At 30.2% G+C, this 22,156-nt stretch overlaps 1 protein-coding gene across 1 annotated transcript; it reads right to left on the reverse strand.

Moving 5' to 3' along the window:
* Nucleotides 1-1,300: 1,300 nt before the first annotated feature.
* Nucleotides 1,301-21,072, reverse strand: Phum_PHUM596790 (ankyrin-1, putative; the record flags this gene model as incomplete). The annotated part of the gene is made up of 26 exons (XM_002432626.1): nt 1,301-1,380; nt 2,775-3,303; nt 3,392-3,735; nt 3,821-4,024; nt 4,104-4,239; nt 4,323-4,505; nt 4,613-4,748; nt 4,838-5,027; nt 8,417-8,621; nt 12,010-12,120; nt 12,224-12,485; nt 12,571-12,795; nt 13,077-13,197; nt 13,285-13,416; nt 14,650-14,824; nt 14,925-15,117; nt 15,203-15,306; nt 15,389-15,835; nt 18,834-18,980; nt 19,073-19,270; nt 19,370-19,662; nt 19,752-19,953; nt 20,044-20,328; nt 20,412-20,674; nt 20,799-20,878; nt 21,005-21,072. 26 exons carry the CDS (start codon nt 21,070-21,072, stop codon nt 1,301-1,303), a joined length of 5,313 nt encoding a protein of 1,770 aa, XP_002432671.1.
* Between the last annotated feature and the right edge of the window lie 1,084 nt (nt 21,073-22,156).

Below are 22,156 nucleotides of genomic sequence, written 5' to 3' on the forward strand. Positions count from 1 at the left end.
ATAAAAAAAATACATCATGCGTTTTTTTTTTTTTTTAAGTAGTATTATTTCATTGTCGAAATGATTAATTTTTAATAATAATAATAATAATAATAATTGAAATATTGATTTGCAGTATAAACCGTATGAGTCAATCAATGAAATACACGTGAATTGTAATAATAATAATAATAATAATAATAATAAAATCATTACTATTGATAATTGTGAAAAAAAGTAATAAATTTTTTTTTTTTTTCGATTGATAATAATAATAATAATAATAATAACTTTGATAACGTTCATTTTTTTCTTTTTTTAAACATTTCTTTCATTCGAAAAAAAAAAAAAAAATTAAATTAAATAAATTAAAAAATAAATAATTAAATAAAAAGAAAGAAAAATTAAATAAAATGAAACTTCTTACGCGTGCGGACTCAATAATAATCAAATCGATTCTTTAATTATTATCATTATTATTATTATTATTATTATTATTATATTCACGTCGCGTTTTATTTTATTTTACGCCGCGTAATAATTTTCCTAAATAAATAATAATAATAATAATAAAAAAATGAAACGTGTTTATACGTGTTCATACGAATAAATATATATCAAAAGCATTGCAAGCGTAAATAGAAATTATTATCATCATTATCATAGAACCAAACAATTAGAAATAATAATAATATTAATAATAATAATAATAGCTAAAGAAAACGAGACGTTATATTCGCGATTATTTTGTAAACGATATATATATGTATATTTACACGATTTATTATCCGCTTTCTAGAAGTTTCACATCATTTAGAGAAAAAAAAAAAAAATGAATATATATATATATGAAAATATTCATGAAAAACAAAAAAAAATTGTTAATAATATAAATAAATAAATAAATAAATATATAAATGTTAATAATAACAACTAAAATTAATTAATTAATAATTAAACAACACACATCGATCAAATTTCACAAACAAATAAATAAATTAATTAATAAATAATAATAAAAAAAAAGGATTTTATTATTATATTTTTAACGTATTAATTTATATATATATATATATTTATATTGTAATTATTGCGTTTCACTACAAAGCCAAACAAACAATTGTGTCGTCCTCGACGGAAATTCCTACTCTTCCATTCATTATTTGTAATAAAACTACTACTACTACTACTACTAATACTACTGAGCATATTATTTATTTAATTTATGTTAAAAAATATCATTACACCCCACTCTCTCTCTCTCTCTCTCTCTCTCTCTCTTTTCCCCCTCCCTCCCGCATTTCTTTCCACCCACTTAATATTAACCAAATCTATGAGATAATAAGAGCAAAGCCCCACAAAAAGTTATGACGTCACGATTCAAATTTTCCCTTTTTTTCCCTTTAATTCAAACGAGACAAAAAAAAAAATAACCGACGATGAACAATTGAATGTTTGGCTTTTTTTTACTCAAAACAAAAAAGAAATAATAATAATAATAATAATAGGAATGCAAATCAAATTACTCGTTTTGTACTGTATAAAAATCAAAAGGTTAATGAAAGAAAACCCTTCTCTCTCTCACTCTCTCTTTCTCTTTCTTTTAACAAAATAATAATAATAATTAAAACAACGGCAAAAAAACAAGTTACGAAAAATATTATTATTGTTATTAATTTTTTTTTTTTTTTGTTTTTTTTTCCGTTAATAATAATAATAATAATAATAATAATAATAATAATAATAATAATAATAATAATAATAATCATGCTCATTACGTTATTTTGATTTGCACTCGTTAGTATCACATGCTTCCTCATATTAAAAATATATATATATATATATGTTTGTATAAATATAATAATAAAATTATTTAAGTAATAATAATAATAATAATAATAATAATCGAGGCAAATTATTTTATTTTATATTGTATTTATATTACGTTTTTTCTTCTGCTACAAATAATTATTTAAAATTTGCCTTGATATTATTATTAAATATCGATTTTTTTTTTTTTTTTTTTTTTTTTTTACAATTTACAAATAATAATAAACGCTTTGCCCTAAAAAAAATAAAATAAAATAAACTGCAAATCAATATTATTATTATTATGATTATATATAAATATATATATATATACACGTACGCACAATCAAACGCAATGCGTGTGTGTATGTGTGCGTGAGTGCGTGCGTGTGCGTATATATACATATATATATATATAAGTAAAAATTCAAAAACGCTATATGATAAAGTGCGTATATGACGATAACGTTGTTGAATTTTAAAGCGAGGCGAATAATTTTGTATGTGAATGTATTGCTATGACGTCATGCAAATAACTACGATACGCGCGGTGATAAGGATAAGATTAATATTATTATTATTAGTATATAAATATATAAATATTTTCTTACCTTCTGGAGATAATATATGTTCGGTTGTGCGTGATTGAGACCATGCGATCGTTGTGGTTTGCGGTGCTGGAAATTTAAAACGGAAAAAAAAAATTATTATTATTATTATTATTATTACGCTGCGGATGGAATTTTTTAAATAAAAGAAAAAATTCGGGGGGGTGGAATTTTTTTTTATTTTAAATAATTACCTTTTACAGAAAAGTCTGCTGGACTTGGTGGCGGTGTTTTTGAAGCTTTTGGCGATATTAACTCTGTAAAAAAAAAAAAAAAAAAGAAAATGAGTGAGGGGTGAGAGAGTAAATTTTCCTATCGTGTGAACATAGGGGATGTAATAATTTTTTTTTTGTTTTTTTTTTTTAAGGGATGACGTACCTTTTTCAACATCAATTTTTTGCCCGATTTTTCCAAGGCCTTCGCTCACGTTTTTAAAAAGTTGTTGAGAATCTCTTTTGATTCTTTCGTCTCCGAGTTGTTTGTGGTCCATGACTTCTCCCACGGGTTCTTCTGCTAATTCTTTTCTAGCCATTTCTCCCAATAGTTTTTCTTCGCGGTTGATTATATCTTTAACTTTTTCATCTCCCGTTTTTTTATATTCTTTTTCGTACGGGATTTTTTCCTTTTCCTTTTCCGTTTCCATTTCTTTTTTGTTATCCGTTTTCGGTGGCGACGTTCTACCGTATGTTGATTTTTCTTTGTCTTGAAATTTTGATATTTTTTCCTTGACCGATATTTGTTTCTCTATCGGTTCCTCTTCGTGTTTGTCCAATTTTGACACGTATTGTATTTCATTTTGAATGAAATCTTTTGTCGTCGTTGTCGTAGTCGTGTATATCGTTTGCGCTGGTTTTGGTATTTTGACTTCTCCGGGAGTTACACCCATTTTAATGTTGTCGAATATTTCCTAAAATTACCCCCCGAAAAAAAATAAATAACTAAATTTTTATCGTCTTAGCTTATTTACCTTGCGCGACATCAAACTTTTCACAAACCTGAGATAATCTTTTTTCAATTTCCTGCTTTCTTTCTTTAACCGTTTTCTTCTCCTCTTCTTCTTCTCCTTCTTCCTCTTCTTGTATTTCTTTTTCTTCTGCCATGTATTTTTTTTCATCTCTTTCGTGATGTGCTTTTGTTTTTTTACCATCGTCCGCTTGTACGAGATCTTCAACGGATTCCGATACTTTCATTATGTCTTTTTCATCACCGAGATGAATGATTTGACTTCCCAATTCTTCCTTTTGACTCGGTGATTTTGATTTTTGTTTGTCCGTGAGATTACATTGCTCCGATACGTCGTCACGATTTATTCGATGCAATGCTTTTTCCAATGATTTCTCTGTAATTTTTTTAAAAATAAATAATCATTTAACGAATTAAAAAAAATATTTTAAATTCTTATGTAAACGCGAGATTTCACTCACTTGATGCTTTGTTTCCTTGCTGATACAACCAAAGCCTTAACATGGCTCTGGCTTGTTGTGCAACGTTTGCAGGATTTTCGGTTTTTATTAGCGTCACGTCCGAATCGTCAATGTTTAAATGCGATGCGAGTACTATCCAATCATACCCCAATAGATTGGATACGTCCGACAATCGCAAGTCGCTTCTTTGTGCTTCTATTCCACCTTTAAGAGAGAGAGAAAAAAAAATGGATTCAGTACCAGAAAAATAAAACGATTAAAAAATCAAATGATTATAACTCACCGTTTTTCATGGCGGATATTTTCTTCTGTAAGGCTATTAAATCAGGTTCAGAAAGTGATAAATCAGGCATTATAGTTTCTGGTAAAACAATATTAAGACAACACGTCGGCTGTTGTGGCGGATCACCCTTGCTTGCCTGATAATAAAACAATTACAATTTATCATCATCATCATCATCATTATTATTTTTACGTAAAAATTAATCGTGTTTCTACTCACTTTGGCTTCTCTCATAAATAAAAGTCGGCCAATTGAATCAACAAGTGGATCTTTTACTCTAACAGTGAAAGGCAAACGATTTTCTCTAAAGGCTTTAAAACCTATTTGTAATTGGTCTCCGGATTTCGTAACGGGCACTAAATTTCCGGCAAATTCAACATATTGAGGCTTTCCTTCGAGCACCTGCGTTAAAAATCATCAAAATCCGTATATGTGCTGTCATTCTTGCGACAAAGTCGCATATCATAAACACCGGAAATTAAAAAAAAAAATAATGATGATAAACTCACTTCGACGTCTCTACTTTTGGCTACTTCTGTGAAATTTTCCTGATGTTCCAAAGTTTTATCTTCTTTGTCGTCAGTCATACAAAACACTCTAAGTCTCGCTTCCATCGTATCCACTCTTTTGGCAAACACAACGAACCTATTTAAAAAAAAAAAAAAACAAATTTTGTTTTCCCGTCGGTCTACTTTTTTTTACCGTTTCGTTTAATGCGAGTTTGTTATACTCACTTAGACATAAAAGGAACGTGTATAGCTTCTCTATACAGTTCGGTTGCCATTTTTGTCGCTTCACCCACATTTCGACAATCCATGAGCCAAAATCTGGCCGATACGGTTGTGGTAAATGAAACGCAATCGTTAACAAACGTCAGAGGCGTCGAACCGGTTACATCTTCCCATTGAGCTCGAGACGTACCTCCTATGAAACAATATTCATTTTTTAAAATGACGACAAACAAAAAAATAATAGGTCAAAGGTCATCATCATCATACGCATCATTATTTAATAAAATTTTTAATCGTAAAAGTGACTTTAAAAAAAAAAAAAAAGGCAATTTTTTATTTTTTAAAAAAAAAAAAAATTATCCACTGATATAATAATATCGAACAAACATCAAACCAAGCGAAATTATTATTACAAAAAAACTTTTCGTACGATTACGTCATAATAAATTAAATGACGTCATTTATAACCGTTATAATAATAATAATAACATTTCCAATTTATAAATATATATATAATTTCGCTCGTTCGCAAAAAAAAAAAAAAAAAAAAAAAACAATTTATTTATTTATTTCTTTTTTTTTTTGCAGACGTTTTAACCCAATCAATCAATCAATCAGCGAAAACTAAATAAATAAATTTATTTAATTGAAAAAAAATAATAAAAGCCAAGCAATTACGACGTGAAATAAATTTTTTTTTATCATCATCATTACTATTTAATTATTTATTGATTTTATTAAAAAATAAAAAAAAATGGTTACGACAAAACAATCACCAACAAAAAAATTTATATTAAAAAAAAAAAATTAAAATTGAATGTCATGCGGCATTCAATTCATTCACAAGTGTCAGAGAAAGAAAAAAAATAAGAAAAAGAAAGAGAGAGAGAGAGAGAGAGAGAAATAACTACAAATCATATCACTACAATCAAATCAATATTTTATGTTTGTTGGTGATTGTTTTTGTTTAATAAAAAACATACATACAAACATACATATATATAAATATATTTAAGTATGTAAAAGCCAATGCAATGAAAATATGCATAATCAAATAAAATATAATATATATATATCTACATATATATATGCATATAAAATAAAATAAACAGAAAAAAAATTTAATAATATCTGTGCCTTTTTTTTTTTTTTTTTTTTTTCAAAATAAAAAAATAATTCATACTCAAAAGCAGATTTGTTTCAGAAAAGACCCATATTATTACAGTATTAAAAAAATAAATATATATATATATATATAAATATATATATTAAAAATTTACAGTTTGATTTGCTGTCAAACGATTATTATTATTATTATTTTTTTTTTCCCGTTTCGATTAAACGCAAATCGAAAACTGTAAATTTATTTTTTATTTAATTTTTGTTATTACGTTCGTTTCCTCAGTATGAACAATTCGTGGGTTGTTTGTTTGTTTGTTTGTTTAAAACTTAACTAGAACAAACGCGTGAAAGTAAAATAGAAGTTAGAGAAAGTTTTGACAAAGTTCGGATGTTGTGTCGTCGTCACAAGTGCTACTAAAGGAGTTTTGTTAAAAAAAAAAAAAAAAAAAATTAATTAAATAAACGTCATCAATAATCGATTCGATATTGTTTACGGTTAAATAAAACATGGCGGCCTTTTTAAAATAATTTTTCTTTGAAATAGTGTAAAAGTTGCACTAATTACGTCACTGATCTCTTAAATAAAAACGTTTTCCACATTTTCTATACCGGAAGTGCACCGAATTCTTTACGAAGGTTTTTTTGTCAACACAGGAGAAATGAGTTTCGCACTAACCTCCCCCCCCCCCGGTAGCAAAGAGAGTGTGGGACTCAGCCGAAACCACTACCCAACTAAAACTCCTGGACGTGTTTCACCGTGCTCTTTTTCCTAAAGAGAAACCTCTAAACCCCCTCCTGAGTCAGAACTATCAGGTCCACACCCGAGGAAGATCCCGGTACTTCCCCTTTTTACCCTTCGAAAGACAGTCCCGATTTGTTAACATAGTCCCTGCCTTTTCCAGAGAGTCTGCGAGAGAGAGAGAGAGAGATCGCGAATCCCATTAATCTATCACCTGTCTCCCTTTCACATTACAGCCCCGCATTTTCCCCGTGCGTTACAAAATCTTTAACCGTAAAATAACTTAAACCTTATTTTAAGGTTTTCCCCCCTCCCCCCGCAAAGAAATCCCCTCGAAAAATCTATAAAACAAAGCGTGTAAATTTACAATAAAAATTAATAATTATTATACTGAGGAAACGTTTCACATCATATTCGTGTGATATTTAAAAAAAAAAAAAAACAAATTTTTTTTTTTACATAAATATATATATGTGTATATATATATATACTCTAAAAAAAAATTGCCGTAATAATATAAAAAATAATAATAATAATATATATATATATTTTGTGAATATAAAAAAAAAAAAAAAAAATTAATGAAACGAACGTTCTTTTACTCCGTTTACGTTTGGCGCGAGTACGCGCTTTAAAAAAAAATGTGACGAAAGATCGATCTGGGATAGAATAAAAAAAAAGGAAGGAAGGATGATAAAGGCAGGAAGTAGAAGTGAGAGTGAGAGAGAGAGAAAGTGTGTGTGTGTGTGTGTGTGTGTGTTCGTGTGTGTATTAATGGAGTAAAAGAATGTAAGTCTCGCATAAATATATATATATTGTTTATTTTACTTATTGCAAAATAAATGGAAGAAGAATGGATTTTAGTACCTTTGAGTGATCTTTTCCGAAACACACCTGCAAGCCAGCCAAAGAGAACACAATAGTACATTGCATTAGTAAACATCTAATCGGATCCCGAGGGGAAACTATAGAGGAAAATAAGTAACGGATGATAACCGTGACGGAGAACGACAGGAGAGGAGGAAAAAAGAAAAGGTTGATGTGGGTGGTGATGGTGGTCGCGGTAATGGGAAGGCAGGAAGTAGTAGCGGTGATTGTGGTAACGATGTACAAGAAGGAAGGAAGAGGAGGGGGAGGGGGGGAGGAAAAAGGGAGGTGTATCGTCTTGATATAAAAGAAATAAATGAAAATATTGATTCAGTTTAATTTCAATCGTCGATCGTCTATGACGGCTTTTTCTTTTTCTTTTTTTCTATCGAAATTTTCCGTTAAAAAACTGTGTGGAGTTTCTGTCATTAGTCAGTTTACGTAGAAACCAAGAAAGAGAAAGAGAGAGAGAGAGAGAAAGGGTGCCGGAAAATCCAAGTTGTTATTTTTTGTCATGGTAACATACGGAAGAAGTTTTTCTGTCGGTTTTTGTAAAAATTTCGTGGCCTGCAGAAGAAGGATTAAATTGAAACGAAATAATTCGCGACAGGTTTTTTCTTAACAAGGTATTTATGACGTCATTTCGAAGATTTTCACGGACGGAGAGGGAGGGGTAACGGAGGGGGAGCGAAGTGGGAGTGAGTGAGGGGGGAGCGACATATGTGTAAGTATGTACAAACCTCGTGATGCACGTTCAGAAATGTTTAACAGTTTTTTTTTTCAGGTTTTAAGAAAGGAATAAAATAAAAGTAAAAATAAAATAAATAAATAAAAAAAAATAGAGTGAAACTTACCCGTTATAGAACATAATAATCTGAGTGTGGGAGCATCACTCGAATAATTATTTATCATTCCTTTGTTGGCAGCTCTAGGCACGGGTATCGTTAATGTTATAGGTTTGTGAAATTTTCTTCTACGTGGTTCGACCGTTACAATCGGTGACACGGCAACTCTATTTCCCAAAAGTTTCGCCGTAAGTTCAGCAGGTATCGGTTGAGCCTAATAAAATAAAAAAAAAAAATTTTCTAAATCGCCCACAATGCTGGGAAAAAAGAGTTGGGGGGAGGGGGGGTGGGAAACGCGTGCAATTTCCATTTTTCCATTCCCTTCCCGATCCCTTCGAGTATATCCTAAACCGTCACCGCCATTATTAAACAATAATAATAATATAAAATGCCTTTTTCTTCCGCCCCACGTGATATGAAAAAAAATTTAATAAGAAAATGATTGCTTACCTTTATGACGTCATTGATTCACTTTTTTTTTTTTTTTTTCATCGAAAAGCGAGTTTTTTGAAAATTGTTTTTTGCCCATGCAGGTGTCCATTTGATCGCAACGCCATGTTACGACCCTTGTGCAGGGTGGTTATGTTTTATGTAAACACAACATCATGTTAATAACATTGTTAATAATAATAATAATTATTTAAACACATAAAATTATTTTTATACATACATACATGAGAAAAAATAAAAATAAATCATTTTTATAATTTTTTTTTTTTTTAACTTCTTCACACCGTCCACACCGCTTGGATTCATGCGCTCGACTGTTTTTCCCCCCACCACCGCCGCCGTAAATAATTCATCGTTCGATATATCGTTCGATACTCGTACGAATAATCAATTACACATGGCGGCGGGTAAAAATTCGTCATTTGGCGGGGAAAAACGCGTGCGTTTATGTGTCGACATTACTGCGTTATTAAATCTTTATAAAAAAACAAAAAAAAATTATTGCGTTTTACGCACGCGTAAGCGGTCGTGAAGCGTATGAAGACAAAAAAAAAAAAAATTTTTTTTTCTAGTCGGCATGAAATGAAAAAAATGAGGAAAAAATGATGATAGTTTTTAGTATAGTAAGGAAATTATGCGTGTGCAGGTTTACATCGCAAGCTAAACAGGTACGAGGCATTATCGTCTCATACGACGATCACACCCTATAATAATAATAATAATGATAAAACAATGCATCGTACCTGAATTTAAATGAAAAAAAGCAGGGCTCGAAATCGCGTACATTTCATTCCATAACAAACAATTAATAATAATAATAATAATGAAAAAACATCACAATGGCGATGTAATTAATATTAATATTAATAATAAGCGACAGTTAAAATAAAAAATTAGTAATAGTAATAATAATAATAATAATAATTAATATCATGTGGTTTGAAAAATTTATGAATTTACAATTATTCATTGATTGAAATCAATAATAATAATAATAATAATAATAATATTAACGAATCGGCGGGGGTATTGAGCATAAGTAATGCCCAATAAATTTAGTTAAACTTATTTTGAAAAGCACACAAACTTCGAACCATGCTGGAATTTTTTCCAGTCGTAAGTTATTAATTAATTTTACAAAATATCACTTTTAATTAAATATTGACTGGAAAAAATTTTTTTATTTATTTTAAATAAACGCACGCACGCACGTTCGTTCTTACGTATTGTAAACCTGCCGAACGGATATATTAATCGATTTTGCAAATAAATAAATTTTTACAAGAAAAAAATAAATAAATAATAATAATAATAATTATTATTATTATTATTATTATTTGCAAAATCGACAATAAAAAAATGTTAATTTCATGTTTCAATAAAAAAATCAATCCAAAAAAAAAAACTCTTTTGTTAGTTTAACCAAATTTTTGGGCACATTTTTATTTTTTATTAATCATTTTTTTTCACATCATTTTATCATAATTTTACATAAATTATTGAAAAATAAATAAATAAATAAATAAATAATATAGACATTTTAATACCGGAAATCATATCGAAACATTTTTTTAATGTTTTTTTTTTTTTTTTCGAAAAAAATATTTTGTCGAAAACGACAACAGCAATTTTATTATATATATAATAATAATTTTTTTCTTTTTTTGAACTTTTCGTTGTGATACATAATAATAATAATAATTCCGAACGTCATCACGACGTTCAAGGCGTTCATTTTACTAATTAATACAAAAAAAAAAATTATATCACACACGACACTCACAAACGACTAAATCAAAAACATTTTCTAATGAGTAGAGTTAATTCATCTATCTACGTTTCTAATTCATTGTCTGTCGTATTACTCTCAATTAATAATAATAATAAGTAAAATACATTTTCAAATTATTTACGGGTCACACGCACACGCACACACGTACATATATATATTATACATGATTACATACATGTTCATGCCCCCCCTCCCTCCTCCTCCCACATCGTTTTAATTAAACCTTCGCGAACGCAAATTTTTTTCCCCCCCCCCTTCAACCCATCATTAATTCCCGTTGTAATACTAATAATAATAAAAAATCACATTATTATCATCATTATTATCACCACCATCATCATCATTCAAATCAAATACAATACTACTACTTATGCTCAATACATTAAACTTATTAAACATTATTTAAAATTAAAATAAATAAATAAAAATAAATAAAAGACAAACTTTTTTTTAAATTTATCATTTAACTACCACACTGTAATTATTATTATTATTATTTTTTTTTTTTAAAATAATATTCAACAAAAATACTGATAATAATATATGTACATATTAAAAAAGAGAGAAAGAGATAGAGAGATTAACTTATGTTTATATATATTATTTTTCATAATAATAATAATTTTACATAAACAAACGAAATCAAACAAACAAACAAACAGGCAAATAGTTTTTTTGGTTGTTATTCGTTATTTTGTTAATGTTACAGTTTCACGCTGACATTCGATAGAGAGAAAAAAAAAAAAAAAAAAAAAAATATTACTCACGTTTTATAATGTTGGCAATATCGATTTTAGGGTATGCATCATGCGCACGTGTAAACGTTTTCGTGTTTTTTCAATGTCTATTGGATCCGAGGTGATCTTGAATAGATTCCAGAGAGAGATACACGACCGCGTGAAAAGATTTTTCTAATAATGGCACGAAAAGAGAGAGAAAGAACGAGAGAAAGCGAGAGAGAAAGAGAGAGAAAGGTAGATGGTTGAAAATTTTGTTTTCTACATCTGATTGTAACGGAAACCTGATTAATGAATGAATGTTCGAAGGGTTGTTTTTAGACGCGAACCAACAAGCTCACACGCAAAAAATAAAAATAAAAAAACACAATCAATCAATCAATCAATCAATCAACCAATCGATCGATCACTACAATTTACTAACTACAATATCGAATAGAAAAAAGAAAACAGGAAAAAAAAAAACGAATCGAGATCGAGATCAATGCTCTGCTGTCGTTATTTTTTTTTGGTCTTTACCATACGAGAGAAAATCTTTTCTTCTTTGGCACGTGATTGACCGAGATTTTCTTGAGTGCCCCTGTTGGCACGCCTTTACGTGGCCTAAAGAAATTCACATTTACCTGTAACCCGACTTTGATTTTTTTAGTGAGTGCTCCCTGCGGGAAAACGGCTTGAACTTGAGGAACCACACTCGATGATACCATTCCACCTTCCGAACCAATGGGATGAACCTTCCGATAAAAAAATAATAAAATTTTTTTAATTTTTTATTCTTCCCACCATCCGCCATTTTGTGTTTTTTTTTTAATTCTTATGTTTTTTTTTTTGTCTCACCTCTTGGCGAACTCTCGAAAGTATGGCAAAATATTGCGGGAAGTCATTGGTCAAAATTCTCGTTATCCTACCGGAAGACAAATCTTCCATGTGACTTAATTCTTCTTTGTCGAACGATTCGTTCAAAACGTCGTGAACGACTTCGTCGGTGGCTTCCATCGTATGCTCTCTCCACGTTTCTCCATTATCCGATCTCAATATGACGATCTCACGTTCGGATCCTCTCAACGAAGCAAAATGAGGCACCTCAATAATAACTGGACTGAAATTTTAAAACGATTATAATTATTATTATCAATTTTTTTTTTCAAGGTGAAAGGAAAAGAAAAAGATGGACGTCGTCGTACCCTAAGAATTTGGCACCGACAGGTCCTAATTCTAAAACTCGACTCGCTAAGGCTTCTCCCTCCATCAGCGGCGGTGGATGAACTATTTTGTCTCTTTTTAAATATCTACATGTTACTCTCATAGGCATCGTGGCTTTTCTCGGGGGTATGATGACTCTGACACCCGAATGACGACAACCTCTCATCGCACCTCCACGTGCATCCACGAGGAAACTGACGAGGAAGCTACAAAAAAAAAAAACAACAAAAAATTTAAATGAAAAAAAAAAAAAAAAAAAAAACATATACGACATCAATTCGATGATACAATGGCTGTGCAATCAATCAATCAATCAATCAATCAATCAATCAATTGACAAACTTACTTTCTCCATTGAAATTTTCTGCTTGTATTTCATCCAATTAAGTAAGCATTGAAAATTTTAATCGCAACATCATTTTCTGAACTTTGAATAAATTTTTTTAAACATTTCAAAAAATTATTTTTTTTCCTGTCGGTTACTCACCCGATATTAACCGGTTGTCTCGCAACATCCACATTGTCGGATGAATAATTCGAACCTTGAACGCCCGCCATACTCGTTTTAGTCGTTTGCATAGTGAATGAATCTTCGATGCTGGGCATACCTAAAAAAAAGCACACCAAAGGTCACAAACAAACAAACAAACAAGTTAAGACAAATTTTTACGTCAGCTTTTCTTATATATCCTTACCGAAAGATTCTTTGTTCGAATCGAATCTTTCATCTTTTGTGACGTCAATCGGTAGAGAATCATCTCCTAAACTTTTCATTTCGTCAACTGTGAGGTACCTGTAGGGTTGATCGCTCAACACGGTGTCTTCTCCTAAAATAATATTAATAATAATAATAATTATAATAAAATTTAATTTAATTACACCCGAGGGCGGAGGGGGGGGCGGGGGAAAATATCGAAATGAAATATAAAAATCAATTTTAGCACCCATGCAGGTGCTTTCTCATGCACAACAACATCGACAGTTATTTTATAGATAAATGCAATCATCTAATAATTCGTTCATTTTTGTTTGTTTGTTTGTTTCTTTTCCGACATTTTAAATAAAAGAATTTTAGAAATGTAATTAATCGCGGCGACAACTAATGGCTGTAATTTTTTTTTTTAAACAAACAACAACGACAAAACAACAACTACGCGACTACCCCGTATTTTGTTTAAAACCGTAAAACTAACGATCCGGATTTAAAGACGGAAAAAAAAAAAAACGCGGCGTATTTTTTTTTTTTTTTTTTAAATGCAATAAAATAAAGCATGCGTTTTTCTTTTTCTTTTTTTTTTTCGTAATGGCGAAAACTCGGGCGCTTAATTTTTTTTTTTTTTTTTTTTTGAATTTTATTCTAACAAAAAAAAAAAAAAAAAAACGTTACATAAAGGTCACTGTTTGTCATTAATAAATACGCAGGCACAAAGAAGTATAATATGGTAATAATAATAATAATAATAAATCATTTGATTAAAATAAAAAAGACGTCAATGCAAATAACGATTAAAAAATAATAATAATAATAATAATAATAATAATAAAGGTAAAGAAGCGTTATGTGAACTTACTAGAAAGCAGAATTTGACCCTGATAGTAAGGTCGATAGTTGTGTTGCATTTGTGCAGGTTGTCCGTAGTTAGACAAATCGGCCAATATGTCGTCACCTTTGGGAAAAATTACAACCATGTTCGAAAATGATCATAAGGCAAAAAACAAATTATTCGGGGGGGGAGGGAGGGGGAGGGGGAAACATTGCAATTGAAAAATACACGACAAATCCGATCGGAATAAAAGAAAGAAAAAATTAAAATATTACGCGTGCACATCGACATTTTCCTATTGATTAGGTTGGTAAAAGGGTTGACGAAAACGACAGCGACGACGAGGACGAAGAAGACGACTTATAAGTGACCGAATATAAAAAATAAAAATTATTCGAAAAAACGTATGCTATGTACAAGCTTGCAAAAAAAAAAAGGAATGAGTGAGAGAACGGAAGTGAAAACAAAAAGTAAAATTTTTCCGGATGTGGTGTTGACAGTTTGAACGGTACTCACCGTTTTCATCTTCGGAGTCTGACATAAAAGTTTCCTGCATGGTTTCAGGTGCTACGACCTTATATTTTTCATCGGTTTGAGGAGTTGAACTTTCTGCCGTTGTGACTCCCTTCAATGCTTCCACGACACCTATGTAACCTAATTTTTGAGCTATCGAAAGAGGTGTTTGACCGCTCTGTACAAAAAAAAAAAAAAAACGTTATTTTTGAATTTAGATCATTCATTTCCGGTTAGTAAAAAAAAAAAAAAAAAATCACAATCGAAATAATATTTACCGCCGTTTGAGTGTTTGGCGAAGCTCCATTATTTAAAAGCAATTGAACAATCGGAGCATGCCCTTGTTGAGCTGCTTGATGTAGTGGTGTGTAGCCGATGGCTGTCGATTTCGATGGATCCGCACCTTCTTGAAGAAGATATTTAACCGTGTTTGCCTGTCCGAAATGACTGGCTACGTGAAGAGGAGTGTACCTGTACGAATAAAAAAAAAATATAATTTTAAAATAATTTTATTTTTAAAAAAAAGAAATTTATTAAATAATATTTTATATCTCACCCTGATTTTGTTGGAGCATCTATTTGAGCTCCGTTCTTAACCAAGACAGCAGCAACATTTGATTTATCCTCTTGGGCGCAAAGATGGAGAGGTGTAAGTCCGTTCTAAAAAAAAAAAAAAACCCAAATTTTTTTTTGTTTTGTAAACAACAACAAGAAAAAAAAAAAAAACGAGAATATCCTTTACCTTCGCCTTGTGATTTCCATCAGCCTGATGTTCCAATAAAAGTTTTACCATGTCGGTATGACCTCCCTGTGAAGCCAAATGTAAAGGAGTAAAACCCGCTTTGGATTCAGAATCAGCTTTCGCACCATATTCCAGCAGCGTCGCGGCAATATCCATTTGATTTTTACGAGCGGCTATGTGTAATGGCGTGTGTCCATTTTTAGCCGTCGCATGAGGTGATGCTCCCTTGTCCAAAAGTAACAACGCCACGGCTTGATTATCGTAGTGACTCGCGACGTGCAATGGCGTGACTCCATTCTTTCCCTGAGCATCGACGAGAGCATCTCTCTGCAAGAGTTGCTGTGCCACTTTCATGTTACCATATTTAGCCGCCAAATGCAAGGGCGTGAAACCTTTTTTCGTTGTCGCCTTTAAATTTGCTCCATTTTCCAAAAAAACGGTCGCAACCTAAAAAAAAAAAAAATCGCAATTTAAATGAAAACAAACGAACAAACAAACAAACAAACAATTAAAAAAAAAAGAAATCTTAATAATAAAATTAATTAATTAATTAATTAAATCCAAAACGTGAAACGGCGAGAAATAAAAAAAAAAAAAATTTTATTATCATTATTATCATTTTTTTTTTTTTTATTTCTTTCATCATTCGCATAATTTGTTGAAAACAAATTTTTACTTTTCATATTTAACTTATGCACATTTTTTAAAAAAAATTTAAAACGTTAAAAAAAAAAAGTTTAACAATTCGTAATGAAATAATACACGCGGATTACGCACACACACATACACGCGTGTGCGTGTGCGTGTGCGTGCGTGTGCGATTGCGTTTGTCGTACAAAATAAAAACAATACAAAAAAAAAATAAATAAATAAATAAATAAAGTACAACAAATTGTACAGTATGTCAAGCACGATGGATTTATGTTCAGTTTATACAGGTATTGATCACGTGATTAAAACATATACATGTTAATAATAATAATAATAAAAAATTACAAATAATATAACCATTTCATGCAATGAAAGAATGAAAGAGAGAGGGGGGAAAAAAAGAGAAGAAATTAATCAACAGGAAAAGGTGAAACAAAAAAAAAAAAAAAAAACTGTGCTGTTGGGATTTTAGATTGGTGAGGAAAAGAGAGAGGAAAAGGTTATGAAATCGTACAAGAGTTTTACATAAGGTAAAATCCAAGTGAAAAGGAAAGAGGTGAAAAAGGAAGAGGGGAAAAAAGGGGGAAAATTAAAAATTTAAAAAAAAAAAAAAAAAAAAATTTCTCAAGGCGTGCGCTTACCTGATTTTTTTTTTTAAATTTAAAATTTTTTTTTAATAAATAAATAAATAGAATCAATTTACAAAACAAATAAATAAATAAATAACGTTGAAAAACCGATCAGCCAAACGCACGCATTTGAGACGTGTGGAGGCCATTTTTTTTTTTTTTTTATTTCTGTTTGTTTCGTTTTTTTTTTTTTTTTTTTTTAAACGCGAACCATTTAAAAAAATTTTTTTTATACCCATCATCATCATCATCATCAATTCTTCTTATTACCTTTTTTTTCGTCATTACGTACGTAACCAACATTCACACTCACAACTTAATAAATAATAATAATAATTTTCACAACGGATAAAAAAAACTATTTCGGTGGTGATTGTTGTTGTTGTTGTTGTTGTCGTTATCGTCTATCAGTAGTCGTCATCGTCATCGATTTTTTTACATATAAAAAATTTCAACAACAACAACAAAAAATTTTTTTTTCATTTTATGTTGCAACAGATTTTGTATTTTTTTTTTGTTTTTGCTTATAACATAAACAAAATAAAATAATAATTAAATAAAAATAAAGATTTTATTTTTTTTTTGGCTTACATTGTTTGTTTGTTTGTTTGTTTTTTTTTTTTAAAAAAAAATTATCGATAATCAATAACAAACGATCGATTATTCTTCATATTCGTATATGCATTATTGATCTATACGGAATCAATTTATTATTATTATTATTACTATCGAATTCATAAAGTATCGCGTTTAATGTAACCTTTTAACAAAACCTGTTGAACTTGAATATTGATCATAAGGGTCGAAATTTGTGACGTCATTAAACAATTTATATTACGTAACATAAACGTATTTTTATATATATATATATATATATAATAATAATACTGCTCGATTTTTAAGCAAAAAAAAAAAAAAAGGCCTCATGCCCGAACAATCATTTATGACATCAACCGTTATCATCGTTATCACAGCTACACATTAAACAACAACGAAAAAAAAAATAATAATAATAATGAAAAAAAAATTATTTTTTTTTGGCACGTGAGTAACAAGAAAAATGAGTACTAAAAAATGAACACGTGTGTGTGTGTAATAGCACATAACAATTATAATAAAAAAAATTTTTTTCATTTTCAATCGTTTTAAACAAAAAAAAAAAAAAAAACCGGAAATGTAACCTTTTGAACCCGAACTTTAAAAGAAAATTAAATACTACTCTACGCTTGAATACAAATAAAAGCGTAATAAGTATTTATTTGTTGTTAAAAAAAAAAAAAAAAAAAAAAACGAGTAGAAATTATTTAAGCTTAAATTTTGTAGTGTGAAGCTTTCAGCTAAATGTTATACCTACAAAAATAAGCAAAAAAAAAAAAAAAAACTAATCAACTAACAATTTGACTACCCGCGTTTCATACTACGAGATGTTAATATGCTACTGATAATTATTTGATAAGCAATACACGATAATGGCGACGATTGCGAATATTTAACCGAAAATGGTTGTTCGAATCGTAAATAATCAATTTTTTTTTTTTTTATTATAAACAAAATAATTTTTTAGTACTCACTTAATAATAATAACAACAACAACTAGTAATAATAGTGGATTTGATAAATGTAATATCGTGCATTTGACAACAACGTGGCAGTAACTTTTTTTTTTATGTATATAGTTAAAAAAAAAAAATTTAAATGTTTTTATTTTGTACCATTCGTTAGTGCCCTTTTTTTTCAAACCCTTCCCCCCTCATCAAAGTAAAATTTGTTTTCAACAATTATGTTTTGCTCCACGTTTGACTTTTGGTTTTTTAGTTTCGGGAACAAGACACGATTTCCCGATTTTATTAATTTGATACGAAATAAAAAGAAAGAGAGAGAGAGAGAGAAGAGAAAAGAAGAAGAAAAAATTATAGAAAAAAATTTTTCTCATCATCCGATTTGTTCACCACCGGTAACTACAAGTATCATTATTAACTACTAATTTTTTTTTTTTTTTTGATCGCAGGGACGCGTGATAAATTAAAAAATAAAAATAAAAGTAAAAAAAAAAAAAAAAAAAAAAAACGTTAAATGAAAAATTCTTGTCGCGTTCTCCAAAATCTTTCCAACAAGTAGCTCGTTTCAATGTGATCCATTATTTTATGTGCCATTAACATTTTTACCTCCTCTTGACCCTCCTTAGCGGCTATGTGAAGAGCCGTGTATAAGTCTTTTGTTGTTGCATCGATTTGAGCACCGTGTTGTAGCAGCAACATTACGATATCGACGTTACCCAAACGTGATGCGATGTGTAGAGGAGTTTGCTGTTCCTGTTAATTTATAAATAAATGCGTGAGCCATATATTTCACGTAAGAAAAAATTTTGCAAAAAAAAAAAAAAGCTAAAAAAGTGTGTGCTAACCCTTGCTCGAGCATCGACTTGAGCTCCGTTTCTTAATAAAATACGAATAATGTCCGTCTGATTGGCTCTGGCAGCTAAATGTAATGGAGTTTCTCCTCTAACCGTTGGAACGTCTGGACTCGCATTGTGTTGCAAAAGGAAAATGACTATGTTCATGCATCCCATAAAGCTAGCCACGTGTAATGGCGTTAGACCGGACTGGAAAAATATTTTTTTAATTTTTTTTTAAATTCGTGACGTCGTTGACATTTTGAAAAAAAAAGAAAAAAGAAAACGGAAAATATTTTTTTTCATTACCTCCGTCGTTGCTTCAATGCTTGCGCCGTGTTTTAACAAAAGTTCTACAACTTTTATCCTGTTTTTTTTACACGCGATGTGTAATGGAGTAAATCCGTTCAATGCTCTCGCGTCGGGATCTGCTTTTCTGTCCAGTAACAATTTTGCAACTCTCACGTGACCGCAATGAGCAGCCACGTGTAAAGCCGTTAAATAGTCGACGGTGACTTCATCCACGGGTGCTCGATGATAAAGAAGAATACGAGCAGCATCCACATGATCACCCTGTGATGCCATGTGAAGTGGCGCCAAACCTGACACAATTAAAAATAAAAAAAAATTATCCTGGAAATCGATAAATTCCAATTCAAAATTTTAATTTTTTTTGTGTTTGGAAAACTACCATTTTTAGTTTTGGAACTAATCGGAGCTCCTCGTTCTAAAAGCATGTCAACAACTTGTTCGTGACCGGATCTTGCCGCGCAGTGTAACGGAGTTAAACCATCTCTCGTTTTAGATTCAATGTTTCCACCTTTTTCCAAAAGTAAGGCCACCATATTACTTTTACCCCATTTGGCAGCCACGTGTAAAGGTGTTATATTATGCTGGGGAAATAAAAAAAAAACGAAAATTAAATTTTTTTTTTTTTTTGTGAAATGGATATGTATGAGGGGGACTCGTTGACTCGTTTTTACCTTGGCGGAATAATTCACATCGGCTCCTTTCGACAACAATAAATTGGCAATACTTTCGTTTCCGTAATGAGCAGCAATGTGAAGAGGGGTAAAACCAGATTTAGAAGTCACATCCGGATTGTGATCGTTTTGAAGGAGAAGTGAAGCTGCTTTACAGTCGTCTTTTTTAGCAGCTATGTGTAGAGCAGGAAGTCGAACTTTACCGCGTGTGTCACTTTCTAACAAAACCGCCACAACTTTATCGTGACCCTGTTGCATCGCGACGGCCAACGGCGTGAACCCATCCTGAAATTTTTTTTAAAATTAATAATTTAAAAAATACACATAAAAAATTTTAGAAAATTTTCCCATCGAAATCATAAAAGTACCTCCGTCGAGAGGCTTTGATTGGCTCCGTTGGCCAATAGAAACTTGACGACGTTATCGTGATTTTCCTGAGCCGCCATATATAGCGGAGTGAATCCATTTTGTGACTGTACATTTACGGCAGCTCCGCTTTGTACCAGCAATTTGACAACTTCTTCTTGACCTGCTAACGAAGCTATGTGCAGTGCAGTGTTCCCTTTTTTAGTAGCCGCATCCACGATGGCACCGCGCTTGAGCAATTCCGTCACGACGTTTACGTGACCATCTTTTGAAGCCAAATGAAGTGCGTTCAGTCCATTCTTTAAAAAAAAAATTTTTACAAATTTTTATTTTTATTTTTTTCAAATTATCATTATTATCGGAAAGACAAATTTTTAAAAAAAAGGAACGTACGGCATTTGATGTGTTTATGTCAATATTAGTTTTAAGATGTTCCAAAACTTTATCCAGTTGGCCAGCCCTCGCGGCCCTGAGGAAAGCTGTATTGCCATCCGACTGTAATTAAAAAATAAAATTTTTTATTTTTAAATTTATGAAACAATTAAATGCAATTTGCCAGAATATTATCTAAAACGAAAAAAAAATATTCTTTAACCTTAATAAAAAAATAAAAAAAAAGTTCAATAATAATAAAAACTTGTGGAAATCGTGACAAAACCGCATAAAAATTTTTTTACAAAAAAAAAAAACGTGAAATTAGAAACAAAAAAAAAAAAAAAAAAAAAAGGGAGGAGACTGAAAAAAAATAAAAATAAAATTTCGAACTTAATTTCATTTTTTTTTTTTTTTTTTTCAAAATTTTATATTTTTTGACGAATTAAAAAGTTCAAAGTTCGAATCGATATTTTTATTTTTTATTTTTTTTTTTCGTTAAACTCGACTTGTTTTTTTCCCATTTTCTTTCTCTTTTCCCCATTTTCTTCATCCCGATTTGTTTTCCATCCGCCATTTTCATTTATTTATTTTGACTTTTTTTTTTTTCATGATTTCCCCCATTGCGAAAATCTCTAAGGAAAAATTGAAAACGAACACGAACATTGCTTTTGCCAAAAAAAAAAAAAAAAAAAAAAAAAATTAATTAATTAAATATAATTAAAAATAACGTGGAAGTAAAGACATTTTGAAATAAAATTATCGGATATTGTTTTTTTTTTTTTTTTTTTTCAAACGGAATGTTCTAGAAAACTATTTTTAACCGAATCACATGAATTTTTGTCAATAAATGCAACGAACGACGGTGATGATACGTGATTGGTTATTAATTTATAACAATGCGACAAAATTTTTTTTAGTGCTGCCATCTACTGACATTTTAATTAACTTATTAACGGGTCACGTGGTATTCATAATTTGAAAGGTTTGGAACGTATGGAACATTTCGAACGAAAATGACACTCGCCTACTTGTTGAAAGTGTTTGTAACGGTGGTGGTAGTGGTAGTGGCGGTGATAATGGCGGTTAAAAAAAGGTAAAAATTTTACTTTTTCTTTTTTGTTTCACGTATTCGTAAGTAAATATTAATATTTATTAATTTACTTTTGGGCGTAGTCGATTATTCGATCAAATTTTATATCGAAATAAGTTCAAAAACTATTTTCATAAATTTTTTTAATTAATCGAATAAATCAAATATGGCGTCCGAGAATTTTTAATCGTTAACGTTTCGGGTGACATTCAAATTTTTTTTTTTTTTTGCACGAATTCGGATTACGTCAGTTTCGATTTTTTTTTAACGTTTTTATTTCGT

Source organism: Pediculus humanus, genomic scaffold (assembly GCF_000006295.1).
Source record: "Pediculus humanus corporis 1103172108315 genomic scaffold, whole genome shotgun sequence".
Lineage (NCBI taxonomy): Eukaryota > Metazoa > Arthropoda > Insecta > Psocodea > Pediculidae > Pediculus > Pediculus humanus.